Source organism: Platalea leucorodia (genome assembly GCF_965183815.1).
Source record: "Platalea leucorodia genome assembly, chromosome: 19".
Lineage (NCBI taxonomy): Eukaryota > Metazoa > Chordata > Aves > Pelecaniformes > Threskiornithidae > Platalea > Platalea leucorodia.
This window is the reverse complement of record NC_138841.1, coordinates 8,719,947-8,744,345: the sequence shown is the minus strand read 5'-3', so window position 1 is coordinate 8,744,345 and position 24,399 is coordinate 8,719,947. Positions and strand designations below refer to the sequence as shown.

The 24,399-nt window shown below is 57.9% G+C and overlaps 2 protein-coding genes across 2 annotated transcripts in view; both read left to right on the top strand.

Annotated features, from left to right (window-relative positions):
- LOC309598921 (sperm-associated antigen 4 protein-like) overlaps nt 1–10,475 on the top strand; it is a gene marked incomplete at both ends in the record, with an annotated part of 50,606 nt that extends 40,131 nt beyond the window's left edge. Inside the window, 6 exons of the mRNA XM_082329949.1 lie at nt 7,139–7,232; nt 7,816–7,891; nt 8,480–8,592; nt 9,199–9,366; nt 9,727–9,816; nt 10,344–10,475. Of these exons, the coding sequence (XP_082186075.1) occupies nt 7,139–7,232; nt 7,816–7,891; nt 8,480–8,592; nt 9,199–9,366; nt 9,727–9,816; nt 10,344–10,475 (673 nt within the window). The remainder of the gene's footprint in view (nt 1–7,138; nt 7,233–7,815; nt 7,892–8,479; nt 8,593–9,198; nt 9,367–9,726; nt 9,817–10,343) is intronic.
- Nucleotides 10,476–12,660: 2,185 nt separating this feature from the next.
- LOC309598920 (sperm-associated antigen 4 protein-like) lies at nt 12,661–24,399 on the top strand (the record flags this gene model as incomplete). Its single annotated transcript, XM_082329948.1, has 7 exons — nt 12,661–12,674; nt 21,059–21,152; nt 21,740–21,815; nt 22,404–22,516; nt 23,123–23,290; nt 23,651–23,740; nt 24,268–24,399. The coding sequence occupies 7 exons, from the start codon at nt 12,661–12,663 to the stop codon at nt 24,397–24,399; spliced, it is 687 nt and encodes a 228-aa protein (XP_082186074.1).

Here is a 24,399-nt window from a genome sequence, read left to right as displayed (position 1 = left end):
CTTTCTGCCACTCAGGGTGATTTCGGAGGGTGAAAAACATATCCGCATACACAGCTTTGTCCCATTTTCCCTCCCTCCTTAAAATAACAGGAGTTGCAGCAAGACGCTATACTTCATCATCTAATTTATACAATGGCCATCACTGCTTACAATACTTAATTAGAGTTTTCTTATTCACATTTCCTCCAGGAGGACCCCCGATGTCCTTCCAGCGATATAAAATACAACCTAATGGAGATTTCTTTGGTATCTTTTTACTTTGCTGGGACCCTCCCATTTTATCGGTCCCAGTTCTCTCCTGTGTTCCCACAGTATCTTAACAGTTAGTTCCACGGTCCACACTTTACCACTCAGAGGGTTACAGAATTACTGTTTTACATCCTTACCACCTTTTTCTTTCGCTTCGTCCGTCTCCAGCCGTTTCCCTCGCGGGACAAGGAAACCGCGGATCAGGACTCCGCACTCACTTCACAGCGATGCTGCGTCTCAGACACACGTACACACAAATTTTTCACATACAATACATACATACAATACGAACATATAATATATGCAATACCCGGGTAAATGAAACAGATACTTATCGCTCCAGTTGATATCTCTTCAGCAGCTGCAAAGATTTAAATACTTTTTTGTGACAGGTCCGCTTACCCTTCTCCCGCTTCTTATACAATCATTAGCAGGTCCGTCCTGGCTCCCGATACCGGGATGCAGCGGTGACCTCAGATTTGTTCGATCTACGCCCGAGATCGCTAGCGGCCGCTCTATCGGTCAGCAAATCTCCTTGGCCGCTCTATCGGCCGGGGTACCCTCCTCCCCTATGGGGACTATGCTGCACGCCAGACGTCTCTGCGCGGTTTACCAGCAGCCCCGGCCAAGCGTACGACTTACTGGCCCTTCTTGTAAAACATACCGTTTAATCCGCGGCTTCAGGAGCTTGTTGTCTGCTCCCGCGGTGAGCGGCTGGCAGCGGAGGCTCGTCCGAGGAAGATGCTCGGGGCGCGCCCAGGAGCATCCGCTCCGCACTCGATCCCGTGGTCGAGCAGAGACTCTCCTGCCTGGCTTGCCAAACTGATGTGCGGAAACAGACTCCACAACCCGTAAGGCTGTAAAGTAGGTAAGTTTATTCAGCGCTGGGCAGCACGAAGGGGGGGGGGGGTGTGTGTCATCCCGCCAAAGTCGTGCGCGCACACGTGGGGGCTTGTCTTGGATTTATACAAGAAAGTGTTACATATACATAAGGTTTCCCACTACGCCTAGACATACGCATGACCTGTCCCCGCTTCGTATTAAAATGAGCCCCCAGAGGTCGTTTCCATAAACCGTCCCAACTGCGCTTGCACGGTGCCTCCTGGTGGTGGTCGCAGGGAGTCGCGGGGATGAAGGCTGAGGGCTCTTCTTCGTCACCGCTAGTAACCCCTTGTTCTTGCGCAGACTCAGGTGCTCCTTGACTCTTGTCCGAACTGCAGGGTCGGTTTCAGCTGGTTTTTAGGACAAGTTTTTGTTCTTATCAGGAACTGTCCTTCGCTGAGCGATTGCAAGACTCCTTAGTTGAATAGGTTGTTTTTTTTTTTTTTTTTATAAGAGTTACGACTTTTATAGTTACACTCTAAAGCCCCTTTTCAGGGGGCGGGCTGAGAATCGGGCTGTGCTGCCGGGTGGGCTTCCCGAGGCGGGGGGGGGTCTGCTGCTGCCAGCTTGCTCCCACTGCAGGCTTGTAAGGCAAAGGATGGGGAAAGGAGGGGGGGGGCCCGCTGGGAGCAGCCCAGCTGTGCTGGCCTCTCTCGCTGCTGCTGGGACGGCCCGTCCTCTGGCAAGGGCCGCCCCTTCAGGCTACTGCTGCCCGCCTCGGCTCCCGCGGCGTGGGGACGGTGGGCAACGGGCATTTGTCTTTTTCCTCCGACAGGAACCTCCGCGTGCAGGTGGAGCTGGGGATGCTCTCTTCGATGTCAGCTCTGCCACAGTCTTCAAATTGTCTGCTGGGGGCATTCTTTTTCCAGTGTCTGAACCCTTTACAATAAGCACACTGATTATATCGCAAACTACCCCTTCCTCTGCTGTTCATGCCTCTCCCTATTTGCCCAGCTCCTCCTGTTTGCATGCTTTCCAAATTTTGCTGAGCTAACGCAGCCACTGTCTCCTTTCCTAGTTTCCTTCTGGCCTCCCCCTCCCTCTTCCAATATACTCTCCACGCTTCCTCCAGCAACTTCTCTAAAGTCCTTATCTCTGGTTCCCTAAGTTTCTGAAGTTTCCTTCTTGATATCATTAGTGGATTGTCCCAAAACCCGAGATACACCAGCTGCTGTGTGGCAGCTTCTGACTCCGGTTCCATGGTAATAAAGGGTCTCACAGCAGCCCGTAAGCGATCTAAAAGCTCCGTGGGCGTTTCGGTCTGCCCCTGCGTGATAGCATACAGAGCAGACCAGTTAACGGCCTTTGGGCTACATGAGCTCGGGCTGCCTTTAACACAAGCTGCTTCTCAGTTTCCGTCATAGCATCTAAGAGAAGGTCCACACCTTTCCAATCCAGGTCCAAATTCTTAGTAATCCACTCAAACCTTTTCGCAATCCCACTTGGGTCCTCCCTGTACCTCTTAACTGCATCCTTCCACTTATCCACATCATCCATCTGGAGAGGCACTTTTCTTCCACCTTTCTGGGTTTCTCTTTCACCTTCAAACACCTCTGTCCTGTACTACATGCTGAACAACATTGCTTCAACTTCCCTACTCTTTCTGATTTTCCTTTTCCAAAGCCAACACCACGGGATCTTGGGGAGCAAAATTAAAACCACAACCTTTCTGCCACTCAGGGTGATTTCGGAGGGTGAAAAACATATCCGCATACACAGCTTTGTCCCATTTTTCCCTCCCTCCTTAAAATAACAGGAGTTGCAGCAAGACGCTATACTTCATCATCTAATTTATACAATGGCCATCACTGCTTACAATACTTAATTAGAGTTTTCTTATTCACATTTCCTCCAGGAGGACCCCCGATGTCCTTCCAGCGATATAAAATACAACCTAATGGAGATTTCTTTGGTATCTTTTTACTTTGCTGGGACCCTCCCATTTTATCGGTCCCAGTTCTCTCCTGTGTTCCCACAGTATCTTAACAGTTAGTTCCACGGTCCACACTTTACCACTCAGAGGGTTACAGAATTACTGTTTTACATCCTTACCACCTTTTTCTTTCGCTTCGTCCGTCTCCAGCCGTTTCCCTCGCGGGACAAGGAAACCGCGGATCAGGACTCCGCACTCACTTCACAGCGATGCTGCGTCTCAGACACACGTACACACAAATTTTTCACATACAATACATACATACAATACGAACATATAATATATGCAATACCCGGGTAAATGAAACAGATACTTATCGCTCCAGTTGATATCCCTTCAGCAGCTGCAAAGATTTAAATACTTTTTGTGACAGGTCCGCTTACCCTTCTCCCGCTTCTTATACAATCATTAGCAGGTCCGTCCTGGCTCCCGATACCGGGATGCAGCGGTGACCTCAGATTTGTTCGATCTACGCCCAAGATCGCTAGCGGCCGCTCTATCGGTCAGCAAATCTCCTTGGCCGCTCTATCGGCCGGGGTACCCTCCTCCCCTATGGGGACTATGCTGCACGCCAGACGTCTCTGCGCGGTTTACCAGCAGCCCCGGCCAAGCGTACGACTTACTGGCCCTTCTTGTAAAACATACCGTTTAATCCGCGGCTTCAGGAGCTTGTTGTCTGCTCCCGCGGTGAGCGGCTGGCAGCGGAGGCTCGTCCGAGGAAGATGCTCGGGGCGCGCCCAGGAGCATCTGCTCCGCACTCGATCCCGTGGTCGAGCAGAGACTCTCCTGCCTGGCTTGCCAAACTGATGTGCGGAAACAGACTCCACAACCCGTAAGGCTGTAAAGTAGGTAAGTTTATTCAGCGCTGGGCAGCACGAAGGGGGGGGGGGGTGTGTGTCATCCCGCCAAAGTCGTGCGCGCACACGTGGGGGCTTGTCTTGGATTTATACAAGAAAGTGTTACATATACATAAGGTTTCCCACTACGCCTAGACATACGCATGACCTGTCCCCGCTTCGTATTAAAATGAGCCCCCAGAGGTCGTTTCCATAAACCCTCCCAACTGCGCTTGCACGGTGCCTCCTGGTGGTGGTCGCAGGGAGTCGCGGGGATGAAGGCTGAGGGCTCTTCTTCGTCACCGCTAGTAACCCCTTGTTCTTGCGCAGACTCAGGTGCTCCTTGACTCTTGTCCGAACTGCAGGGTCGGTTTCAGCTGGTTTTTAGGACAAGTTTTTGTTCTTATCAGGAACTGTCCTTCGCTGAGCGATTGCAAGACTCCTTAGTTGAATAGGTTGTTTTTGTTTTTTTTATAAGAGTTACGACTTTTATAGTTACACTCTAAAGCCCCTTTTCAGGGGGCGGGCTGAGAATCGGGCTGTGCTGCCGGGTGGGCTTCCCGAGGCGGGGGGGGGTCTGCTGCTGCCAGCTTGCTCCCACTGCAGGCCTGTAAAGCAAAGGATGGGGAAAGGAGGGGGGGGGCCCGCTGGGAGCAGCCCAGCTGTGCTGGCCTCTCTCGCTGCTGCTGGGACGGCCCGTCCTCTGGCAAGGGCCGCCGCTCAGGCTACTCCTGCCCGCCTCGGCTCCCGCGGCGTGGGGACGGTGGGCAACGGGCATTTGTCTTTTTCCTCCGACAGGAACCTTCTCATGCAGGTGGAGCTGGGGATGCTCTCTTCGATGTCAGCTCCCGGCTCAGCCACTCAAGGGCCTGCCAAGTGGCACGACAAGGCCACAGAAATTGCAAGTGAGCTCAGCACTGCTGCTTGCTGTGACCTCCTCGGGGCTAAAGTTGGAGAGCTGCGCTGCGCTGGAGCTCTGGCCAAACGTCACAGGCGGCAGGAGAAGTGCAGGCTGCCCTGCTCTTTGCCCCAGGGAGGGAGTGTGTAGGACACGGTGCCCGCCTCCCCGCAGGCAGCTGAGACATGCGGAGCTGGGCATCCTAGAGAAGAGACCTCAAGAGACAGGCCTAACTTTTCTCTGCTTTCCTTGTGCAGGGACAGTCTTCAGCCTTACTTGCTGTCCGGCAGGCGCCCTTGTCTCCCCGCGGAGACGTCTGCTGAGGACGTGCATCTCCGCCGTGTACGTATTACATCACGTTTCTGCTGTGGACGGGGGAGAGAAAGGGGATGTCTGAGGGCCGGTGCAAGCAAAGGGGAGAGCAGAGGGTGTTCCCCAGCCAGCAGCCCAGGGCTCCCAGTCGGGAGCCCAAGCTGGGGCGCTGCTCGTGCTGTGGCCATTCTTAGGGAGAGCCAAGAGCAAAGCCCCTCGGCAGTCTCGCTCCCACGCTTTTGCCAGAGCCCCACACTCTGGCTGCGGTAGGGCAAACTGCCGCGTAGCCAGACGCTGGGGTGCAGAGCCAAGCCTCCGCAGGGGAAGGCTTTTCCCCAGCTCTGGCAAGTGACCGCGCAGGTCTGGGAGGGCTCTGGGAGGAAAGGCAGACAAGGCTCCTGCGCTTCCCAGCTCTGCGGAAAAACACCCCTAAGAGAGATCTGTGTGATCGCAAGTGAGAGCAGGCCTGCTTTCTCAGCCAAAGGGAGAGCAAGGTCCCCACCAGAAAGACTGCTGAAAAGCAGTCTTCATTTGTTCAGCCTCTTTACTTTCCTGCATAATTTTCATTCCCTTTGGCATGGTGCTTCTGGAGCCCTTTCTCTGGGGAAGATCTGCCGGCAGTGTTGAACGGTGTGGACAGAAATCATCTTCCTCCTGGGCGCTGCTCTGGCAGCTCTCTGGCAGCAGGAGGCTTCCAAAAGGATGGCTTTCTGGCCTGGAAAGGGAACTCCACCGGTGGAGGGCTTTGCCCAAGACTTGGATCATGGGCAGCCACAGGACTCCCTCTTTTTCAGGCAAAAGGTGGCCCTGCAGAAGAAGAGGATCTTCCAAGTCATCTTTGTGTTGCTCCCCGTGGCTCTTGGTGAGTTTGCATGAGCAGACACCTGAGAGCGACAGCCAGGCTGTGCTGCATGCCAGCTTTCCGCTGGCCAGCTTTCCTTTTGGGCCAGTATGGGCGGAAACTCCCATGGCCCAAGCGCTTCCCGAGTACGTCCGGGACTGGGACTGCCTTTTGGCCTGCCAGTAAGACTGGGAGTCTCCCAGCCATGCTGCTGCTCTGGCCACTGGACCACATGGCTTGCTTCGTCTGCAAGTCCGCGAGAGAAGGGCGTAGCTACTTCCAAGCCTGAACTGGGCATTCCCAGAGGGGAGGGGCCGTGCAGGGGGACCCATGGGGAGGTACCTCTCCTAGCCCATGCAGCCTGGTCTCGGGGCTCCCTGAAGCAGCGAGGGGAAGCGGGGAATAGCTCTGGGGCACTGAGCACACCTGAGGCTCACGGCTGCACAGTCCCCTCAAGCCTGGGCCGATGGCTTCTGGGCAGAGGCGCATCCTCTCTCCGCACCCCACGTTCCCCACCTCCTCAGCTCACCTGCTGCCCCACCCCTAAGGCAACGGGCCGGAGACAACGCGACTGCAGGCATCGCTAGCGACCCCAGTAAAATAACTCTCTCTTGATGATGTGAATTGCAGCCGGTGCTTACTGTGGGACCTCACTGCCAGGGTGGACAATGCGGACAAAGGCACTGCTAGAGGTCGGTGACTCCTGTGGCACAGGCACCTCCTGCAACTGAGCATTGCTGAGAGCGGCTGGATAAATCACGGGCTCTCCTGCTGCCACGCAGGGTGACCCAAAGAAGCAGCAGCTTGTGCCGAGTCTTCCTAGGGAAGCCTCTCCTGGGAAACCCCGGCGGCTCTGGTAGCGGATGCTCGAACCGAGCGTTTTTCCCTTTCAGGAGCTGGCACTTGTGTCTGCAGAAGACCTGAAGACCCTGCGGTAAGAGACGTTTCCTGAGCTGGCATTGGTTCTGTGCAGAAGCGTCAGCCGACCTCGTGCTACCTGCACTCGTTTTGCTAACAGCCAGGGCTCCCATACCTCCTACCTGCCTTTGCCTTCTGCTCAAACTGGTGTGGAAGGGAAGCACTCGCAAAGCAGGGGAAGCACACGTGTCTCTCCTTCTTGCCGAGCTGAGATGCTCCCCAGAGGGGACGGGCCGCTCTCTGACAAGACCTGCTTTCCTGTCATGCAGGAACTTTCGCGTTTTGTTGGCGGAGCAAAGCCAAAAGATGCAGCTTCTGATGGAGGAGGTGGCTCAACTGAGGGCAGAGATCAGCAGTGAAAAGGTGATGCTGCGTTTTGGGGAAGGAGGCTTGGCTGGGCAGAACCCCCGAGAAAGCACTCCTTGGGCTTGTTGGTGGGGTCAGACTGCTGACTGCAGCAAGCCAGCCTTTGCCCCAGGGGCTTGCTGGGTGAGCTTCTGCGCTGCACAGGCCCTTCTCCAGGCCCAGTCTAAGCAGGCTGCTTGAGGCAGCAGAGGACTCCCGAGAGCCTTCCCTTGGCACGCCGGCACTCTGGCTCCTCTGGCTGGGCTCCTGAGGCAGGGATGAGACCCAGGCACGCTGATGGGGCCAGCCGTTGCTTGCAGGGCCCGAGCCCATCTCCCCGCTGACCTGCAGAGCGTGGAGGGTGGGGACGAGGGTGTGGGGACCCTCGTCAACCCACCTCGCGGCCATGGCCGTGGCCGTGGCCACAGATTCTCTTCCTCAGTCCTCGTGGCTCACGTCAGCAGCAGAGAGTCTTGCAGCTCTGTGGACAAGGCTTGCCTTGCCTTTCTGACACTGGCCCTTTGCCTCTGCCGGCGCTAGCAGCCACGCTGAACTGCCCGCTGATGTGGTCCTTTTCTGTGTTCGTTTATGGCATTCCCAGGAAGTGAACCAGGCAGCGTCCGAGATGGCTTCGGAAGTCTACGTCGAGATGTCTGACTGGGCCCTGAAAAGCTCTGGTATGGACACGAGCAGCCCAGTCTCCTTGCCCTGCGCTTGTCTGCAGCACTCCGCAAAGAAGCCTGTGCTCCGGGCGCTGCTCTCCAAAGGGGGGGAGCTTCAATGCTTCATGGGGTCCAAGAGCAAGGCTGTGGCACAGTGGCTCTCTCAGACTCCCTCCCAGTCCTGCCCTCGGCCTCCGCACGGGGGCCTGCGCACGGGTGCCTCCGCCGCTGCCCCCGCACGTGTTCCTGTGCTGTTGGAAGGGCTCTCTTCCTCTCCACTGCATTGGAAGAGGGAACGGCTGGGCCATCCTTTGCTGCCCATGCCGCAAGCCCTCAGTTTTGGTGTGCTGTCATTCACGTGGGCGCCCGCTGTCTCCCAGAACCCTCAGACCTTCTCCTCGTGGCGCTGTGAGAGAAGCAGTCACCACCAGGCCGGTGGCTGCCGTCATTGCCCTGCGCAGCTGGGCACCCCCAGCAGCGTGGGGAGGAGGAGAGGACTGACAGATGTGGAGCTGGCCGGCAGCATCAGAAATGCTGTCTGAGCACCGAGTCCTCCTAGAATGTGGCCTCTTCCAGTAGTCACCTGCTCTCCCTCCCTTCCAGGTGCCACCATCGACATGCAGAGAACTTCCGAGACCTACATCTGCAAAGAGAATTGGGGCTGCAGGCTTTTATGGCTCTTTTGCACTGCCAACCCTCCCGACACTATTTTGCAGGTATCGTAGCAGAACTCCTCAGGGAAGGTTTCCTGCCTCCCGCTGAAGTTGGGGACCGACCTCAGGGGCTCTCCCCTCGCTCCAGTGGCACTGCTCAAGCCCACAGTGTTGATCAGGTTCCTGAAAGCAAAGCTCGCACACAGGGCTGGGCTTGCTAGCAATCAGCGCTTCCCCTCAGGAGGGGAATGGAGCTGAACGGAGCCAAACTGCTGCATCTCGCCCACAGTGCTCTGCCCCAGCTGGGTGAAAGACTTTCTCCGTGGTGACCCCGTTTCCACGCCCATCCCTAACAGCGCCTTTTTGGGGCTGGCAGGCGGGAGGTGGGGGGTGCCCTGCAGAGCCACTGGGCAGAGAGGTGTTTCTGCTAGGCCCTGACTGGGACGGTTTCATAACCGCTGGTCTCCTCTGCCCCATAATCCTGAGAGCCCCCTTTCAGTCAGGCAGGGACGAAGGCCTCCTGCTTCTGTCCATTTCCTCCCACGCGCCTCATTTTCAAGCCAAAATAGACCCCAAGGAAACAACGGCGCCTACGCTTCAAGCTACGCGGGCCGCTGTCTTGGCCCCAACACTCTCTCACTCTTCCTTGCTCTCGCGTTCTGCTTGCAGCCGGATGTTTCCCCAGGAAACTGCTGGCCTTTACAAGGGGATCAGGGCCAGGTGGTCATCAGGTTGCCAGCACGAGTCCATCTGACTGCCGTCACTGTGCAGCACATCTCCAAAGAAGTCTCTCCATCTGGGACCGTCATCAGCGCCCCCAGAGACGTCGCTGTCTTTGTGAGTCTCTGCTGGGCGCTTCTGGCGGGGATCTGGCCCTGGGGGAAAGCCATGGCAGGGTCTTGCTTGCTTTTGTGCGTCCTCTGAGGTTTGCGTCCTGCTCTCTCCTGAGCACTGCAGTGCCCTAGCGGGACACTTCAAGGGCTCTAGGGGTTTCATCCCTCTTGAGACTTGTTTGGGACAAGCACCTCAGGGTTCCTGAGCAGAAGTCAAGGCCGAGCCTGAGCTCCACCACAGCGAGTGCTAGCCTACTGCTAGAGCCCCAGGAGAGGGTGGGGAGATAGCAGGGCTGATCCAGCACGTAGGTTCCCTCTTTGTGGGGACGAGTCTGAGCTGCTCTCCTTGTGCTTTGCCCCTGAGGGAGTGGATGCGGACGGAGAAGAGGAAACTCTCCTTGGGACGTTCACGTACAACGTGGCAAAGAAGACCATTCAGACCTTCCCTCTGAAGGTACGGTCCACGCGCAGGGGCAAGGTGCCAGGGAGCAAACCAGGTTTGCCTGCAAGTCCATGGCAGGAAGAGCGTGAATGCTTTCTCCCTGGGCCGAGGGACAGTGTCTTCTCCTCCCAGCACAGCGTGCCCCTTCTCTCCCCGTGCTCTCACGCCTGCCAGGAGGAAAGCGGGCAGAGCAGACAGCGGGAGCTTGGTGGGGTTGCACAGCAGCCGCCCCCCGCACAGGAGCACCTCCCCGGCCTCTCTGCCAGCACAGAGCAAGCAGCAGAGGGAAGGGGCAGAGGGGAGGGAGACTGAGCCCCAGCAGGGCTGGCATGCAGAGGATGCCAGCTGCCTTCCCCCTTCCCGTGTCCCCAGCCTCCCCAGCAGCCCCGGTACCCGCAGCGAGCCTCAGATTGCCACAGCCGCTCCCACCCACTTGCAGGAGCTCGTTCCTGAGCAGGAGCAGGGCTGGCAGGGAGAGACACCTTCATTGCATTGTCGCTCCTAACACCCCCGCTTCCTTTTCCTGCTTTTCTTCCCAGAACGCGCCGCTTCCCAGAGCCTTTGCACGTGTCAAACTTCTGGTGAAGAGCAACTGGGGAAACCCAGCGTACACCTGCATTTATCGAGTGCAGGTTCACGGGAAGATGGCAAAACCAGAAAGCCTCGACTGAAGCCAGAGGAAAAAGAGAAGGGCATACAGAAAAAGAGCAGCAGAAGGGGAAGGAACAAAAAAATAAAAAAGATGTGGCAATTGAGATTGGTGCAGAAGCTCTGTCTCCAAAGTGGGGTGCGCAAGAAGGCCCTTTGGGGGGAGGGCGGGAGCGTGCTGGAACCGTTAGGACTTCTCCTTAATTTTTTCTTCAACCTGAGGAAGGCAGTAAGCACTCCTGAGGTTTACTCCAGAGAGGAGAGGCCCAGCCTGGCACCACTCCTTCTCCCGCCACCCCGGGAGGCTCCGCAAGCGGCACCGGCCCAGGGCAGGCAGAGGGGCCCGGCTGCAGTTTACCACAGGCAGACGGCCACCGCCCCGAGCGGGCTCTGCAGGAGCTCTCCCCGGAGCCCGCCCACCCTCTTCCTGGCCTCTCAGCCAATGGCGCCCGCCAGGCAGTGACAGGCAGGGCCCGCCCCCAGCCAGTGCAGCGCCCTTCTCTGGCCCCGCCCCCTCCGGCCCGCTGCCGTGGCAACGGGGCCGACTGCAGGCACGGCCTGCGGGCCGAGCGAGGAGCCTTGGGACAGCTCTTCGGGGCTGCCAGGGCTGGGGGCTGGGAGCTCCTCCCTTACTTTCCCGACGGCGGCGCCGCAGGAGCAGATGGAACCGTTTGGCCTAGCACCTTCCCAGCATCCCGGCTGTCGGTTTGTCGGTGACCCCCCAGTTTCTGTGAAAGGGGGGTGGGGAGCCTGTCTGAGCGGCCTGTGGGATAGCCCCCCGTTCCTCGGCCCATCAACGTCCCCGCTCTAGAGCTGGCTGCTCTCTGTCGGGGGTCCTTTTGTGTCACATTGAGTAGTGTCGACGGGGAATTTTCCAGCGCTTGGCCCCTGGTTATTCTCCCCTTGGCATTGGGACGACCCTGACCCGTCTTTCCTCTTGACGGACCACCCTCTCTGGGGTTCCCAGAAAGGCTGTGCGGTTCTGCAGCCCTTGGGCTGTTCCCGTCATGGGCTCCACCATGTAACACTCGAGGCCCCTCGGTCCCCCAGTGCTGCATTCTGCAACACTTGGCTGTTCCCTCCTGCTGTTGCTATCATGGGCATCGTGTCCTGGGCTACAACGCCACCTGCGCTAAGGACATCCCGGGCAGCCAGTCGGAAAGCTCGTCCAAAGGATTCCAGGGATGGGGAGGGTTAGAACCCCATCTTCCTGGCAGCTGTCTAACAGCAGGGAGTATTGGGAGGGGGTCAGGGTGGCAGGAGCATTCCCTGGGGGGTGCTGGAGGCTCCCAAGGGGTTCCTGAGAGATGGGGCTGGGGAGTGGGCATCCCAGGATGCTCGGGGGGGTTCTCATGCTGCTGGAAATGGTTTGTAAAGCTAAGCAGAAACGGCAATTGTCCCATTAGCTTTGTATGACGGTAGGCACCTTAGGTGGGACCACCCCCCGTGCATCCAGCGCCGTAATAAAGAGAATGCCTGCTTCTCGATGCTACGTTGGGCGGTTGCCTGCCCGTCAGGCGTGGCGAAGGCCTCGCAGGGTTGGGCTGTAAAGGTACCTAAGGGAAGGATTGGATCCTATGGGGCCCAAGTCCCTAGGACACCTGTGTCTGGAAACCTTTGGCCGAAGGGGTGGGTTGGAGTCCCACTGAAGGTAATCTAGGGGTTCGAGTCCCCTTCTGGGGAATGCCTCTGACTATTTTGTGCCAAGTTATTGTTTCTCTGTTTGGTGTTGCTGTATCTTTTATGGCGGGTACTAAGCCCGCTGCGGAAGGGGGGATTCGGAAAAGATCTCCCCTAGGACGTATCGTGAAACATTGGAGGAAATTGGGAGGGGAGCCTCTCACTCGGAAACGGCTTCTAGAATATGGTAACAATTGGTGGCCAATGTATAGTCTCAAAGATCAGGAAAAATGGCCAAAGAATGGAACTCTAAGATATACTACTAGGGTAAATGGGATGAAGTACCATGCGTGCATTTATTTTTCACACTAAGAAACCACCCGGGATGGCAGAAGGAATGCGGAATAATCCCACAGGATCCTCTGATCTTGGCTCTAGAAAAGGAGGGGAGGGGCAGGAATTTAAAACGATGGTGTTCTGCTTGTAGAATGGGGAAGAGATGTTGGAAATGCGGACGGGAGGAAGAAGATGACCTAGAGTTCATGGCTGCTCCCCGGCAGAGGTTGGGAGAGAATCCTGACGCCGGTGATGCTATTTGTCGTGTGAGCAAAGTCAGAGAAAGCGGTCGTAGGCGAGCCGGTGAGGGTGGTAGCGCGGGAGGAAGTGGCTATGGACCTGGCTACGGGCGACTTGGTGGAGCAGAAGGATTTAGTGCGATGGCAGGAAGAACGAGGGGACGACAAGGGGAAGCGGGAGAGGTTTTACAAGCTTGTCTCCGACAAGCGGTCGGAAATAACGGGCCAGTAAGCGTTAAAGTGCCATTCCCAAGAACGGATTTGAGGTCCTGGAAGGAAACGACGGGTATCGATAGGGAAGAGCCAGAAAGGGGGGCTAAAGTTTTGGAAACTATAATCAGGACCCAAGCCCCTGACTGGAATGATGTACAGGTAATATTAGAGACGTTGTTAGACGGTACTGAGAAGAAGGTGGTATGAAACACGGCTCGGAAAGAGGTAGAAGGGGCACAGGCTAATGGGGACCTGCAGGGAACGACAGATCCAACTTTCCCTGCCGCAGACGCGGGGGGCGATCCTAAGCAGCTGGGACCCCAGGGGCTTTTGGGTACTATTTGGCATAAGGCACGCTATGGCAAAAGCGATCCATTGGTGCAAATGCTATGAGGGTAAGCAAGAACCAAACGCATCCCCGTCTGCCTTCCTGGAGCGGTTAAAAGTCACTGCCAGGAAACAGACGAATCTAGACCCTGAAAAACCAGAAGAGGCTGTTCAGTTGGCTTCTGTCTTTATGAGACAATCGGCCCCAGCTATAAGAAAGAAACTCCAAAACTTCGAAGGGGCAGACTCAAGGGATTTGGGAAAGGTGTTAGAGGTAGCGTGGATGTTTTTTCATAATAGAGAGAAGGAAAAAGAGGCACGACAGGTTCGAAGGGAACACCTAAGAGAGGGGAGATGGAGTGCTGCTTTATCAGGGGCTCCTGGAAGAACCGATAGAGAAAGGGGAGGCACAGGAAGGGGTTACTGGGAAGAAGCAGGGGAAGGGGAAAATCAGCTCCTTTTGCACAGCCCTGTGGCGCGCGGGGAAGGAGCCCACAGCTGCCGTGTGGCTCTTGCCCTGGGCAGGCGCGCTCCTGCAAAAGCAGCAAGAGCTTTTGGTCCTGGCACCTTTGGGGTGGGAGGAATCCCTGGACGTCCGCAGTTTTCTTTCTGGACTTTGGCTGTACTCAGCAGGCCAGGGAGAGAGACTCCATTCAACACTGGGAGGCTCCAGAAACAGAGAGTGTCTGTTCCCTTGCTCTGTGTCCCACTCTCTGCCCCTGCCTCTCCCCTTTCTTTTCCCTCTCACCCTTTGCCTTCTGTCCTTCTGTCCTGTTCCCTGTCCCATTTCTCTGTCACTCTGCCCTCCTGCTGACTCTTCTGTCTCTCCGCCCCCTCGTCCTGTGCCCTTGCCCTTTCTGCGTCTGTCCATCCCTCTGTTCTCCTTCCTGCCCCTCTTCTCTCTCTGTCCCTCTGTCCTGCTGCTTAGCACTAGTTTTCTTCCTGCGCCATGTTCTTCACTTGCCCTCCATCTCCTTCCTTCTCTGTCCCTGTTTCTGCTCCTCACCACTATTTTTCCTTTCTCCACTCCCCGCCCAGCTACCCCTTTTTCCCACCATCCCTCTGTCCATCTCCTGTCCCTCTGTCCTGCTCCTGTCCCTCTCCAGCCACCCCACCGCCCTGCCCCACCCTTCTCCGCCGCTCTCTCCCTCTCTCCCCCTCCTCCTCTCTCTCCACCGGGGCTCTGGGGCCAGCGCAGCCCCGCGCAGGCGGCCATGGGGCCTGCTCGTGGGGCAGGGCGCAGCCGGGGCGGGGGATGGTGGCCGCGCAGGGTCAGACAGCAGGGCAGTTGCGCCCCGTGGCATGCCGGGAGCGTAGTCCTGGGGCACGTGTCCGCCAGGTGGCCATGTTGGTTAGCACGGCATGCCGGGAGCTGTAGTCCTGAGACACGGGGCTGCCGGGCGGCCATGTTGGTTACCGGGGCATGCCCGGAGCCGTCATGGCCCCACGCTCACCTTCCCGGCAGCCGTGTTGGTCTCGGGAGGTGCAGCTCCAGCTGCGGCCCGGCTCAGGTGAGGCCTGGGGCTGCCCGTGAGGTGAGTGAGGCCCTTGGGCGGGCGTGGGGGTGTCTCCTGCCTGCTGGCCCCCTGCGGGTGGCGGGGGGAGCTCCAGGCTGGAGCCAGGCCCAGCCGGGGCAGCCCTGGGACTGACCCAAGAGCTGGGGAGGGGAAGGAGATGGAGACGGACCCCCCCCGGGCACAGGCACCGGGCAGCCCGACTCCCAGAGCCCCCCGGAGCCGCCCCGGCCCCGCTCGGCCCCTGCAGCTGCCCCAGCCCCAGCACCTCCCGTGAGGCCTGTCCCACAGCCCCAGGCCCCCACGGCCTGTCCTGGCAGCAGCGAGCCGGGCCTGGGGCGCGCTCGATCTTCCGTCACCGCGGGTGCATCAGCGGCAGCGCGGGGAGGGAGCGGTGTCTGCAGGAGCTCCTGCAGCAGGAGCTTACAAGCTTCCTAAAATTGGTTAATTCCAGTGTCTCTTATGATACTTCTGTGGTAATAACTCCACAGCCATCTTCCAGCATTTCTAAGATGCTTTTGCATACTTAAACTGTCAGTTATACTGTCAGTTGAGCAATGTAATACTTTGTATAGTTCCTCTTGATAACGGTCTGTTTCTTGAAATTCACTGCTAAGTCCTTTAAAGAGTAAGACAAATACCAGCGCACTGAATTGTTTCAGTTCATTTTACAGCGCCCAAGAAGGAAAGTGCCAGAGCCATGTGGTAGTAGGCAGGAATTGTGTTCTGTGCTGCAAGATACAGTCTTGGTAGGGGCTTGTGGCTGCTGGCTTTTCCTTACCCATCAAAGAAGAACTTGAGTAGGTGCCAGGAAACGAGCTCATGGACACCGCTAAAACGTGCGGTTCCGCAGTAGCTCACTGATGATCAGTAATTAGACATGCATGTTAGCTAGTCTTACTTTTCAAGGATGTTCAGCAGCCTGGAGTGAGGCTGCACCTAAACAGTGCGTGGTAGGTATGTGTGTCAATGGCAAAGCAATTGGTACTGTACCTAGGTCTAACATTAATCAGGGGTGTCATTTGCAACAAAAATAACTGACACAAGTTGAACAGTATAAAAGGCAGTTCCCTTGGTGTCTGGGATGGATCTGGTATCTCTTCTTAAAGTACCTGCACCGGTTGTGCCCCTGCCCACACTTACCTTCCGTGCTAAGTAGCAATTTGTGCTCTATCAGTGTCCTTCTTGTAGTGAGGGGCCCAACACTGAACACAGGATTCAAGGTGTGGCCTCACCAGTGCCCAGTACGCGGGGACGATCACTTCCCTAGTCCTGCTGGCCACGCTATTTCTGATAGAAGCCGGGATGCTATTGGCCTCTTGTCCACCTGGGCACACTGCTGCCTCATATTCAGCTGGCTGTCCACCAATACCCCCTCCTTTTGCCCCGGGCAGCTCTCCAGCCCCTCTTCCCCCAGCCTGTAGCGTTGCATGGGGTTGTTGTGACCCAAGCGCGGGACCCGGCACTGAGCCTTGTTGAACCTCACACAGTTGGCCTTGGCCCATCAATCCAGCCTGGCCAGGTCCCTCCGTAGGGCCTTCCTGCCCTCCAGGAGATCAACACTCCCACCCAACTTGGCGTCATCTGCAAACTTACTGAGGGTGTACTTGATCCCCTCATCCTGATCATTGATAAAGACATTAAACAGGACTGGGCCCCGTGCTGAGCCCTGGGGAACACCACTTGTGACCAGCCACCAGCTGCATTTAACTCCATTCACCACAACTCTTTGGGCCCGGCCATGCAGCCAGTTTTTTACCCAGCAAAGAGCACGCCCATCCAAGCCATAAGCAGCTTTTTTTTTCTCCCTTCCTTTCAGTCTTTCCTGTGTGCCACTGAGCTATTTTCTCTGTTCATTTAAGACCTAGATCTCATCAAGTACTTCCCGGTTGTCAAGGCCTGAGCCAGTAAAGCACTGTAGGAATTTGGCACTCTTCCAGCTGGCGGAGGTAAAGTTCTACCTGTTAGCGTCACAATGGGAAGATGTGTGTATCTTTTCCCCCCCAAAAGTATGAATTGTGTAAGGGTTGCTCTCGTATCAAATTTAGTATCCCTAGAGGCATATATTAGTAAATAATGGAACAGGAAGAGAATTAGGCAGTGGCAATGGCCCCAGGGACCTAGCTTTTCTTTATATACTTGTTAATCTGCATAGTTTCTTGAAGACCACACCTGAAAAATATGCTTCTTTTTAGAAAAATTAGCCGTATAACTATAATAAAAACAGTGCTCAGGACAATAGCAAAATGTCCTGGTTTCAGCTGGGCTAGAGTTCATTTTCTTCCTAGCAGCTGGTGTAGTGGTGTGTTTTGGATTTCGTATGAGAATAATGTTGATAACACACTGATGTTTTAGTTCTTGCTAAGTAGTGCTTACACCAGTCAAGGACTGTTCTCCGATTCTCTCCCTCATCACACTGGAGAGGGGGGAGTGAGTGAGCGGCTGTGTGGCACTTAGTTGCTGACTGGGGTTAAACCATGACACAGGCCCACAAACACTGGGCCTCTGCGCTTGCCTGCCCTCCTAAAAGTCCAAAACTCTCTCTGTCTCCGGCTCATTGTAGCCAGAGCCCAGCTCTGAAGTTGCAAATAGACAGCAATTTCACCCACACCAAAGGTGCCAGGACTAAAAGCTGTTTCTGACCTTAACCTTCCCTTGGGAGCACTTTCACAGCCCCACAGACACTGGGGCTCTAAACATGACTAGACACTTAACGGTCCCAACACCCTCTCTCACTTCATTGCTCTCAGGTTCTGACTGAGGCCGCATGCCTCTCCCAGTGTGATGTCAGAGCCACCAGTGTGAGGTCAGAGCTGGCCGCCCGCACAGCCCTGTGGCGCGCAGTCAAGGAGCCCCCAGCTGCCGTGTGGCTCTTGCCCTGGGCAGGCGCACTCCTGCTGTGCGGCAGCGTGGGGCTGCTGCCGGAGCTGTTTTTGCCTGGGCAGGCCACGCTGCTGGGGCTGAGGGGGAAGAGTGGAGCGGGGAGCCTGCCTTTGCCCAGAGATGGTGAGGAGAAAGGCCCCCGAGAGAAGACGCCAAGGGCCCTCCCAAGGCTCCTTGGGGAACGAGGCCGGCCAACAGCCGGCAGGGGAGGCAGCGGGGCCGAGCCGCTGCCAGACGAGTAGGTACGAAGCCTGGCATGTGCCCGGGGCATCAGGTTGGGCTGGTAGCACGGACGTGGCCTAGCACGGTCAGTGGGGTGCGGAGCAGCCTGGGGAAGCCGACAGAAGTTTTCTGAAGAAGAGCCCCGTGGCTTGCGACGCCCCCCTTCTGTGGGGACGGGTCTCGGCGGAAAGCCTGGCTCACTCTCGCAGCCAAAAGGCAGTGTGCAGCAGGGGCTTTTGGGGAGGCGGTAGCCTCGTGCTGCAGGGTCGGAGCCCAGCCCTGCTGCACGGGGCGGTTTTGCTGCACGGGGAGGCCAAGCCCCTGGGGCCTGAGACTGGCCCCCTCGGGACGTTGAGGCGCGATCCTGCCTGGCTGATGGGAGCAGCTGTGTGGGGCAGAGAGGGGTCGGGAGACCTGGGAGTGCCCAGGGAAGAGGTGGGGGGGGCCGTGGGGGGGGACAGCAGCCCGTGCCCCCTCCCCGAATGGCCACTGGGAGGTGTCTGCCATGGGGCAGGGTGGTGCCAGGGGCCAGGGAGGGACGGGCTGAGAATCGGGCTGTGCTGCCGGGTGGGCTTCCCAAGGCGGGGGTCTGCTGCTGCCAGCTTGCTCCCACTGCAGGCCTGTAAAGCAAAGGATGGGGAAAGGAGGCGGGGGGCCCGCTGGGAGCAGCCCAGCTGTGCTGGCCTCTCTCGCTGCTGCTGGGACGGCCCGTCCTCTGGCAAGGGCCGCCGCTCAGGCTACTCCTGCCCGCCTCGGCTCCCGCGGCGTGGGGACGGTGGGCAACGGGCATTTGTCTTTTTCCTCCGACAGGAACCTTCTCATGCAGGTGGAGCTGGGGATGCTCTCTTCGATGTCAGCTCCCGGCTCAGCCACTCAAGGGCCTGCCAAGTGGCACGACAAGGCCACAGAAATTGCAAGTGAGCTCAGCACTGCTGCTTGCTGTGACCTCCTCGGGGCTGAAGTTGGAGAGCTGCACTGCGCTGGAGCTCTGGCCAAACGTCACAAGGCGGCAGGAGAAGTGCAGGCTGCCCTGCTCTTTGCCCCAGGGAGGGAGTGTGTAGGACACGGTGCCCGCCTCCCCGCAGGCAGCTGAGACATGCGGGGCTGGGCATCCTAGAGAAGAGACCTCAAGAGACAGGCCTAACTTTTCTCTGCTTTCCTTGTGCAGGGACAGTCTTCAGCCTTACTTGCTGTCCGGCAGGCGCCCTTGTCTCCCCGCGGAGACGTCTGCTGAGGACGTGCATCTCCGCCGTGTACGTATTACATCACGTTTCTGCTGTGGACGGGGGAGAGAAAGGGGATGTCTGAGGGCCGGTGCAAGCAAAGGGGAGAGCAGAGGGTGTTCCCCAGCCAGCAGCCCAGGGCTCCCAGTCGGGAGCCCAAGCTGGGGCGCTGCTCGTGCTGTGGCCATTCTTAGGGAGAGCCAAGAGCAAAGCCCCTCGGCAGTCTCCCTCCCACGCTTTTGCCAGAGCCCCACACTCTGGCTGCGGTAGGGCAAACTGCCGCGTAGCCAGACGCTGGGGTGCAGAGCCAAGCCTCCGCAGGGGAAGGCTTTTCCCCAGCTCTGGCAAGTGACCGCGCAGGTCTGGGAGGGCTCTGGGAGGAAAGGCAGACAAGGCTCCTGCGCTTCCCAGCTGTGCAGAAAAACACCCCTAAGAGAGATCTGTGTGATCGCAAGTGAGAACAGGCCTGCTTTCTCAGCCAAAGGGAGAGCAAGGTCCCCACCAGAAAGACTGCTGAAAAGCAGTCTTCATTTGCTCAGCCTCTTTACTTTCCTGCATAATTTTCATTCCCTTTGGCATGGTGCTTCTGGAGCCCTTTCTCTGGGGAAGATCTGCCGGCAGTGTTGAACGGTGTGGACAGAAATCGTCTTCCTCCTGGGCGCTGCTCTGGCAGCTCTCTGGCAGCAGGAGGCTTCCAAAAGGATGGCTTTCTGGCCTGGAAAGGGAACTCCACCGGTGGAGGGCTTTGCCCAAGACTTGGATCATGGGCAGCCACAGGACTCCCTCTTTTTCAGGCAAAAGGTGGCCCTGCAGAAGAAGAGGATCTTCCAAGTCATCTTCGTGTTGCTCCCCGTGGCTCTTGGTGAGTTTGCATGAGCAGACACCTGAGAGCGACAGCCAGGCTGTGCTGCATGCCAGCTTTCCGCTGGCCAGCTTTCCTTTTGGGCCAGTATGGGCGGAAACTCCCATGGCCCACGCGCTTCCCGAGTACGTCCGGGACTGGGACTGCCTTTTGGCCTGCCAGTAAGACTGGGAGTCTCCCAGCCATGCTGCCGCTCTGGCCACTGGACCACATGGCTTGCTTCATCTGCAAGTCCGCGAGAGAAGGGCGTAGCTACTTCCAAGCCTGAACTGGGCATTCCCAGAGGGGAGGGGCCGTGCAGGGGGACCCATGGGGAGGTACCTCTCCTAGCCCATGCAGCCTGGTCTCGGGGCTCCCTGAAGCAGCGAGGGGAAGCGGGGAATAGCTCTGGGGCACTGAGCACACCTGAGGCTCACGGCTGCACAGTCCCCTCAAGCCTGGGCCGATGGCTTCTGGGCAGAGGCGCATCCTCTCTCCGCACCCCACGTTCCCCACCTCCTCAGCTCACCTGCTGCCCCACCCCTAAGGCAACGGGCCGGAGACAACGCGACTGCAGGCATCACTAGCGACCCCAGTAAAATAACTCTCTCTTGATGATGTGAATTGCAGCCGGTGCTTACTGTGGGACCTCACTGCCAGGGTGGACAATGCGGACAAAGGCACTGCTAGAGGTCGGTGACTCCTGTGGCACAGGCACCTCCTGCAACTGAGCATTGCTGAGAGCGGCTGGATAAATCACGGGCTCTCCTGCTGCCATGCAGGGTGACCCAAAGAAGCAGCAGCTTGTGCCGAGTCTTCCTAGGGAAGCCTCTCCTGGGAAGCCCCGGTGGCTCTGATAGCAGATGCTCGAACCGAGCGTTTTTTCCCTTTCAGGAGCTGGCACTTGTGTCTGCAGAAGACCTGAAGACCCTGCGGTAAGAGACGTTTCCTGAGCTGGCATTGGTTCTGTGCAGAAGCGTCAGCCGACCTCGTGCTACCTGCACTCGTTTTGCTAACAGCCAGGGCTCCCATACCTCCTACCTGCCTTTGCCTTCTGCTCAAACTGGTGTGGAAGGGAAGCACTCGCAAAGCAGGGGAAGCACACGTGTCTCTCCTTCTTGCCGAGCTGAGATGCTCCCCAGAGGGGACGGGCCGCTCTCTGACAAGACCTGCTTTCCTGTCATGCAGGAACTTTCACGTTTTGTTGGCGGAGCAAAGCCAAAAGATGCAGCTTCTGATGGAGGAGGTGGCTCAACTGAGGGCAGAGATCAGCAGGGCAAAGGTGATGCTGCGTTTTGGGGAAGGAGGCTTGGCTGGGCAGAACCCCCGAGAAAGCACTCCTTGGGCTTGTTGGTGGGGTCAGACTGCTGACTGCAGCAAGCCAGCCTTTGCCCCAGGGGCTTGCTGGGTGAGCTTCTGCACTGCACAGGCCCTTCTCCAGGCCCAGTCTAAGCAGGCTGCTTGAGGCAGCAGAGGACTCCCGAGAGCCTTCCCTTGGCACGCTGGCACTCTGGCTCCTCTGGCTGGGCTCCTGAGGCAGGGATGAGACCCAGGCACGCTCACGGGGCCAGCCGTCGCTTGCAGGGCCCGAGCCCATCTCCCCGCTGACCTGCAGAGCGTGGAGGGTGGGGACGAGGGTGTGGGGACCCTCGTCAACCCACCTCGCGGCCATGGCCGTGGCCGTGGCCACAGATTCTCTTCCTCAGTCCTCGTGGCTCACTCACGTCAGCAGCAGAGAGTCTTGCAGCTCTGTGGACAAGGCTTGCCTTGCCTTTCTGACACTGGCCCTTTGCCTCTGCCGGCGCTAGCAGCCACGCTGAACTGCCCGCTGGTGTGGTCCTTTTCTGTGTTCGTTTATGGCATTCCCAGGAAGTGAACCAGGCAGCGTCCGAGATGGCTTCGGAAGTCTACGTCGAGATGTCTGACTGGGCCCTGAAAAGCTCTGGTATGGACACGAGCAGCCCAGTCTCCTTGCCCTGCGCTTGTCTGCAGCACTCCGCAAAGAAGCCTGTGCTCCGGGCGCTGCTCTCCAAAGTGGGGGAGCTTCAATGCTTCATGGGGTCCAAGAGCAAGGCTGTGGCACAGTGGCTCTCTCAGACTCCCTCCCAGTCCTGCCCTTGGCCTCCGCACGGGGGCCTGCACACGGGTGCCTCCGCCGCTGCCCCCGCACGTGTTCCTGTGCTGTTGGAAGGTCTCTCTTCCTCTCCACTGCATTGGAAGAGGGAACGGCTGGGCCATCCTTTGCTGCCCATGCCGCAAGCCCTCAGTTTTGGTGTGCTGTCATTCACGTGGGCGCCCGCTGTCTCCCAGAACCCTCAGACCTTCTCCTCGTGGCGCTGTGAGAGAAGCAGTCACCACCAGGCAGGTGGCTGCCATCATTGCCCTGCGCAGCTGGGCACCCCCAGCAGCGTGGGGAGGAGGAGAGGACTGACAGATGTGGAGCTGGCCGGCAGCATCAGAAATGCTGTCTGAGCACTGAGTCCTCCTAGAATGTGGCCTCTTCCAGTAGTCACCTGCTCTCCCTCCCTTCCAGGTGCCGCCATCGACATGCAGAGAACTTCCGAGACCTACATCTGCAAAGAGAATTGGGGCTGCAGGCTTTTATGGCTCTTTCGCACTGCCAACCCTCCCGACACTATTTTGCAGGTATCGTAGCAGAACTCCTCCGGGAAGGTTTCCTGCCTCCCGCTGAAGTTGGGGACCGACCTCAGGGGCTCTCCCCTCGCTCCAGTGGCACTGCTCAAGCCCACAGTGTTGATCAGGTTCCTGAAAGCAAAGCTCGCACACAGGGCTGGGCTTGCTAGCAATCAGCGCTTCCCCTCAGGAGGGGAATGGAGCTGAACGGAGCCAAACTGCTGCATCTCGCCCACAGTGCTCTGCCCCAGCTGGGTGAAAGACTTTCTCCCTGGTGACCCCGTTTCCACGCCCATCCCTAACAGCGCCTTTTTGGGGCTGGCAGGCGGGAGGTGGGGGGCGCCCTGCAGAGCCACTGGGCAGAGAGGTGTTTCTGCTAGGCCCTGACTGGGACGGTTTCATAACCGCTGGTCTCCTCTGCCCCATAATCCTGAGAGCCCCCTTTCAGTCAGGCAGGGACGAAGGCCTCCTGCTTCTGTCCATTTCCTCCCACGCGCCTCATTTTCAAGCCAAAATAGACCCCAAGGAAACAACAGCGCCTACGCTTCAAGCTACGCGGGCCGCTGTCTTGGCCCCAACACTCTCTCACTCTTCCTTGCTCTCGCGTTCTGCTTGCAGCCGGATGTTTCCCCAGGAAACTGCTGGCCTTTACAAGGGGATCAGGGCCAGGTGGTCATCAGGTTGCCAGCACGAGTCCATCTGACTGCCGTCACTGTGCAGCACATCTCCAAAGAAGTCTCTCCATCTGGGACCGTCATCAGCGCCCCCAGAGACGTCGCTGTCTTTGTGAGTCTCTGCTGGGCGCTTCTGGCGGGGATCTGGCCCTGGGGGAAAGCCATGGCAGGGTCTTGCTTGCTTTTGTGCGTCCTCTGAGGTTTGCGTCCTGCTCTCTCCTGAGCACTGCAGTGCCCTAGCGGGACACTTCAAGGGCTCTAGGGGTTTCATCCCTCTTGAGACTTGTTTGGGACAAGCACCTCAGGATTCCTGAGCAGAAGTCAAGGCCGAGACTGAGCTCCACCACAGCGAGTGCTAGCCTACTGCTAGAGCCCCAGGAGAGGGTGGGGAGATAGCAGGGCTGATCCAGCACGTAGGTTCCCTCTTTGTGGGGACGAGTCTGAGCTGCTCTCCTTGTGCTTTGCCCCTGAGGGAGTGGATGCGGACGGAGAAGAGGAAACTCTCCTTGGGACGTTCACGTACAACGTGGCAAAGGAGACCATTCAGACCTTCCCTCTGAAGGTACGGTCCACGCGCAGGGGCAAGGTGCCAGGGAGCAAACCAGGTTTGCCTGCAAGTCCATGGCAGGATGAGTGTGAATGCTTTCTCCCTGGGCCGAGGGACAGTGTCCTCTCCTCCCAGCACAGCGTGCCCCTTCTCTCCCCGTGCTCTCACGCCTGCCGGGAGGAAAGCAGGCAGAGCAGACAGCGGGAGCTTGGTGGGGTTGCACAGCAGCCGCCCCCCGCACAGGAGCACCTCCCCGGCCTCTCTGCCAGCACAGAGCAAGCAGCAGAGGGAAGGGGCAGAGGGGAGGGAGACTGAGCCCCAGCAGGGCCGGCATGCAGAGGATGCCAGCTGCCTTCCCCCTTCCCGTGTCCCCAGCCTCCCCAGCAGCCCCGGTACCCGCAGCGAGCCTCAGATTGCCACAGCCGCTCCCACCCACTTGCAGGAGCTCGTTCCTGAGCAGGAGCAGGGCTGGCAGGGGGAGGCACCTTCATTGCATTGTCGCTCCTAACAGCCCCGCTTCCTTTTCCCGCTTTTCTTCCCAGAACGCGCCGCTTCCCAGAGCCTTTGCACGTGTCAAACTTCTGGTGAAGAGCAACTGGGGAAACCCAGCGTACACCTGCATTTATCGAGTGCAGGTTCACGGGAAGATGGCAAAACCAGAAAGCCTCGACTGA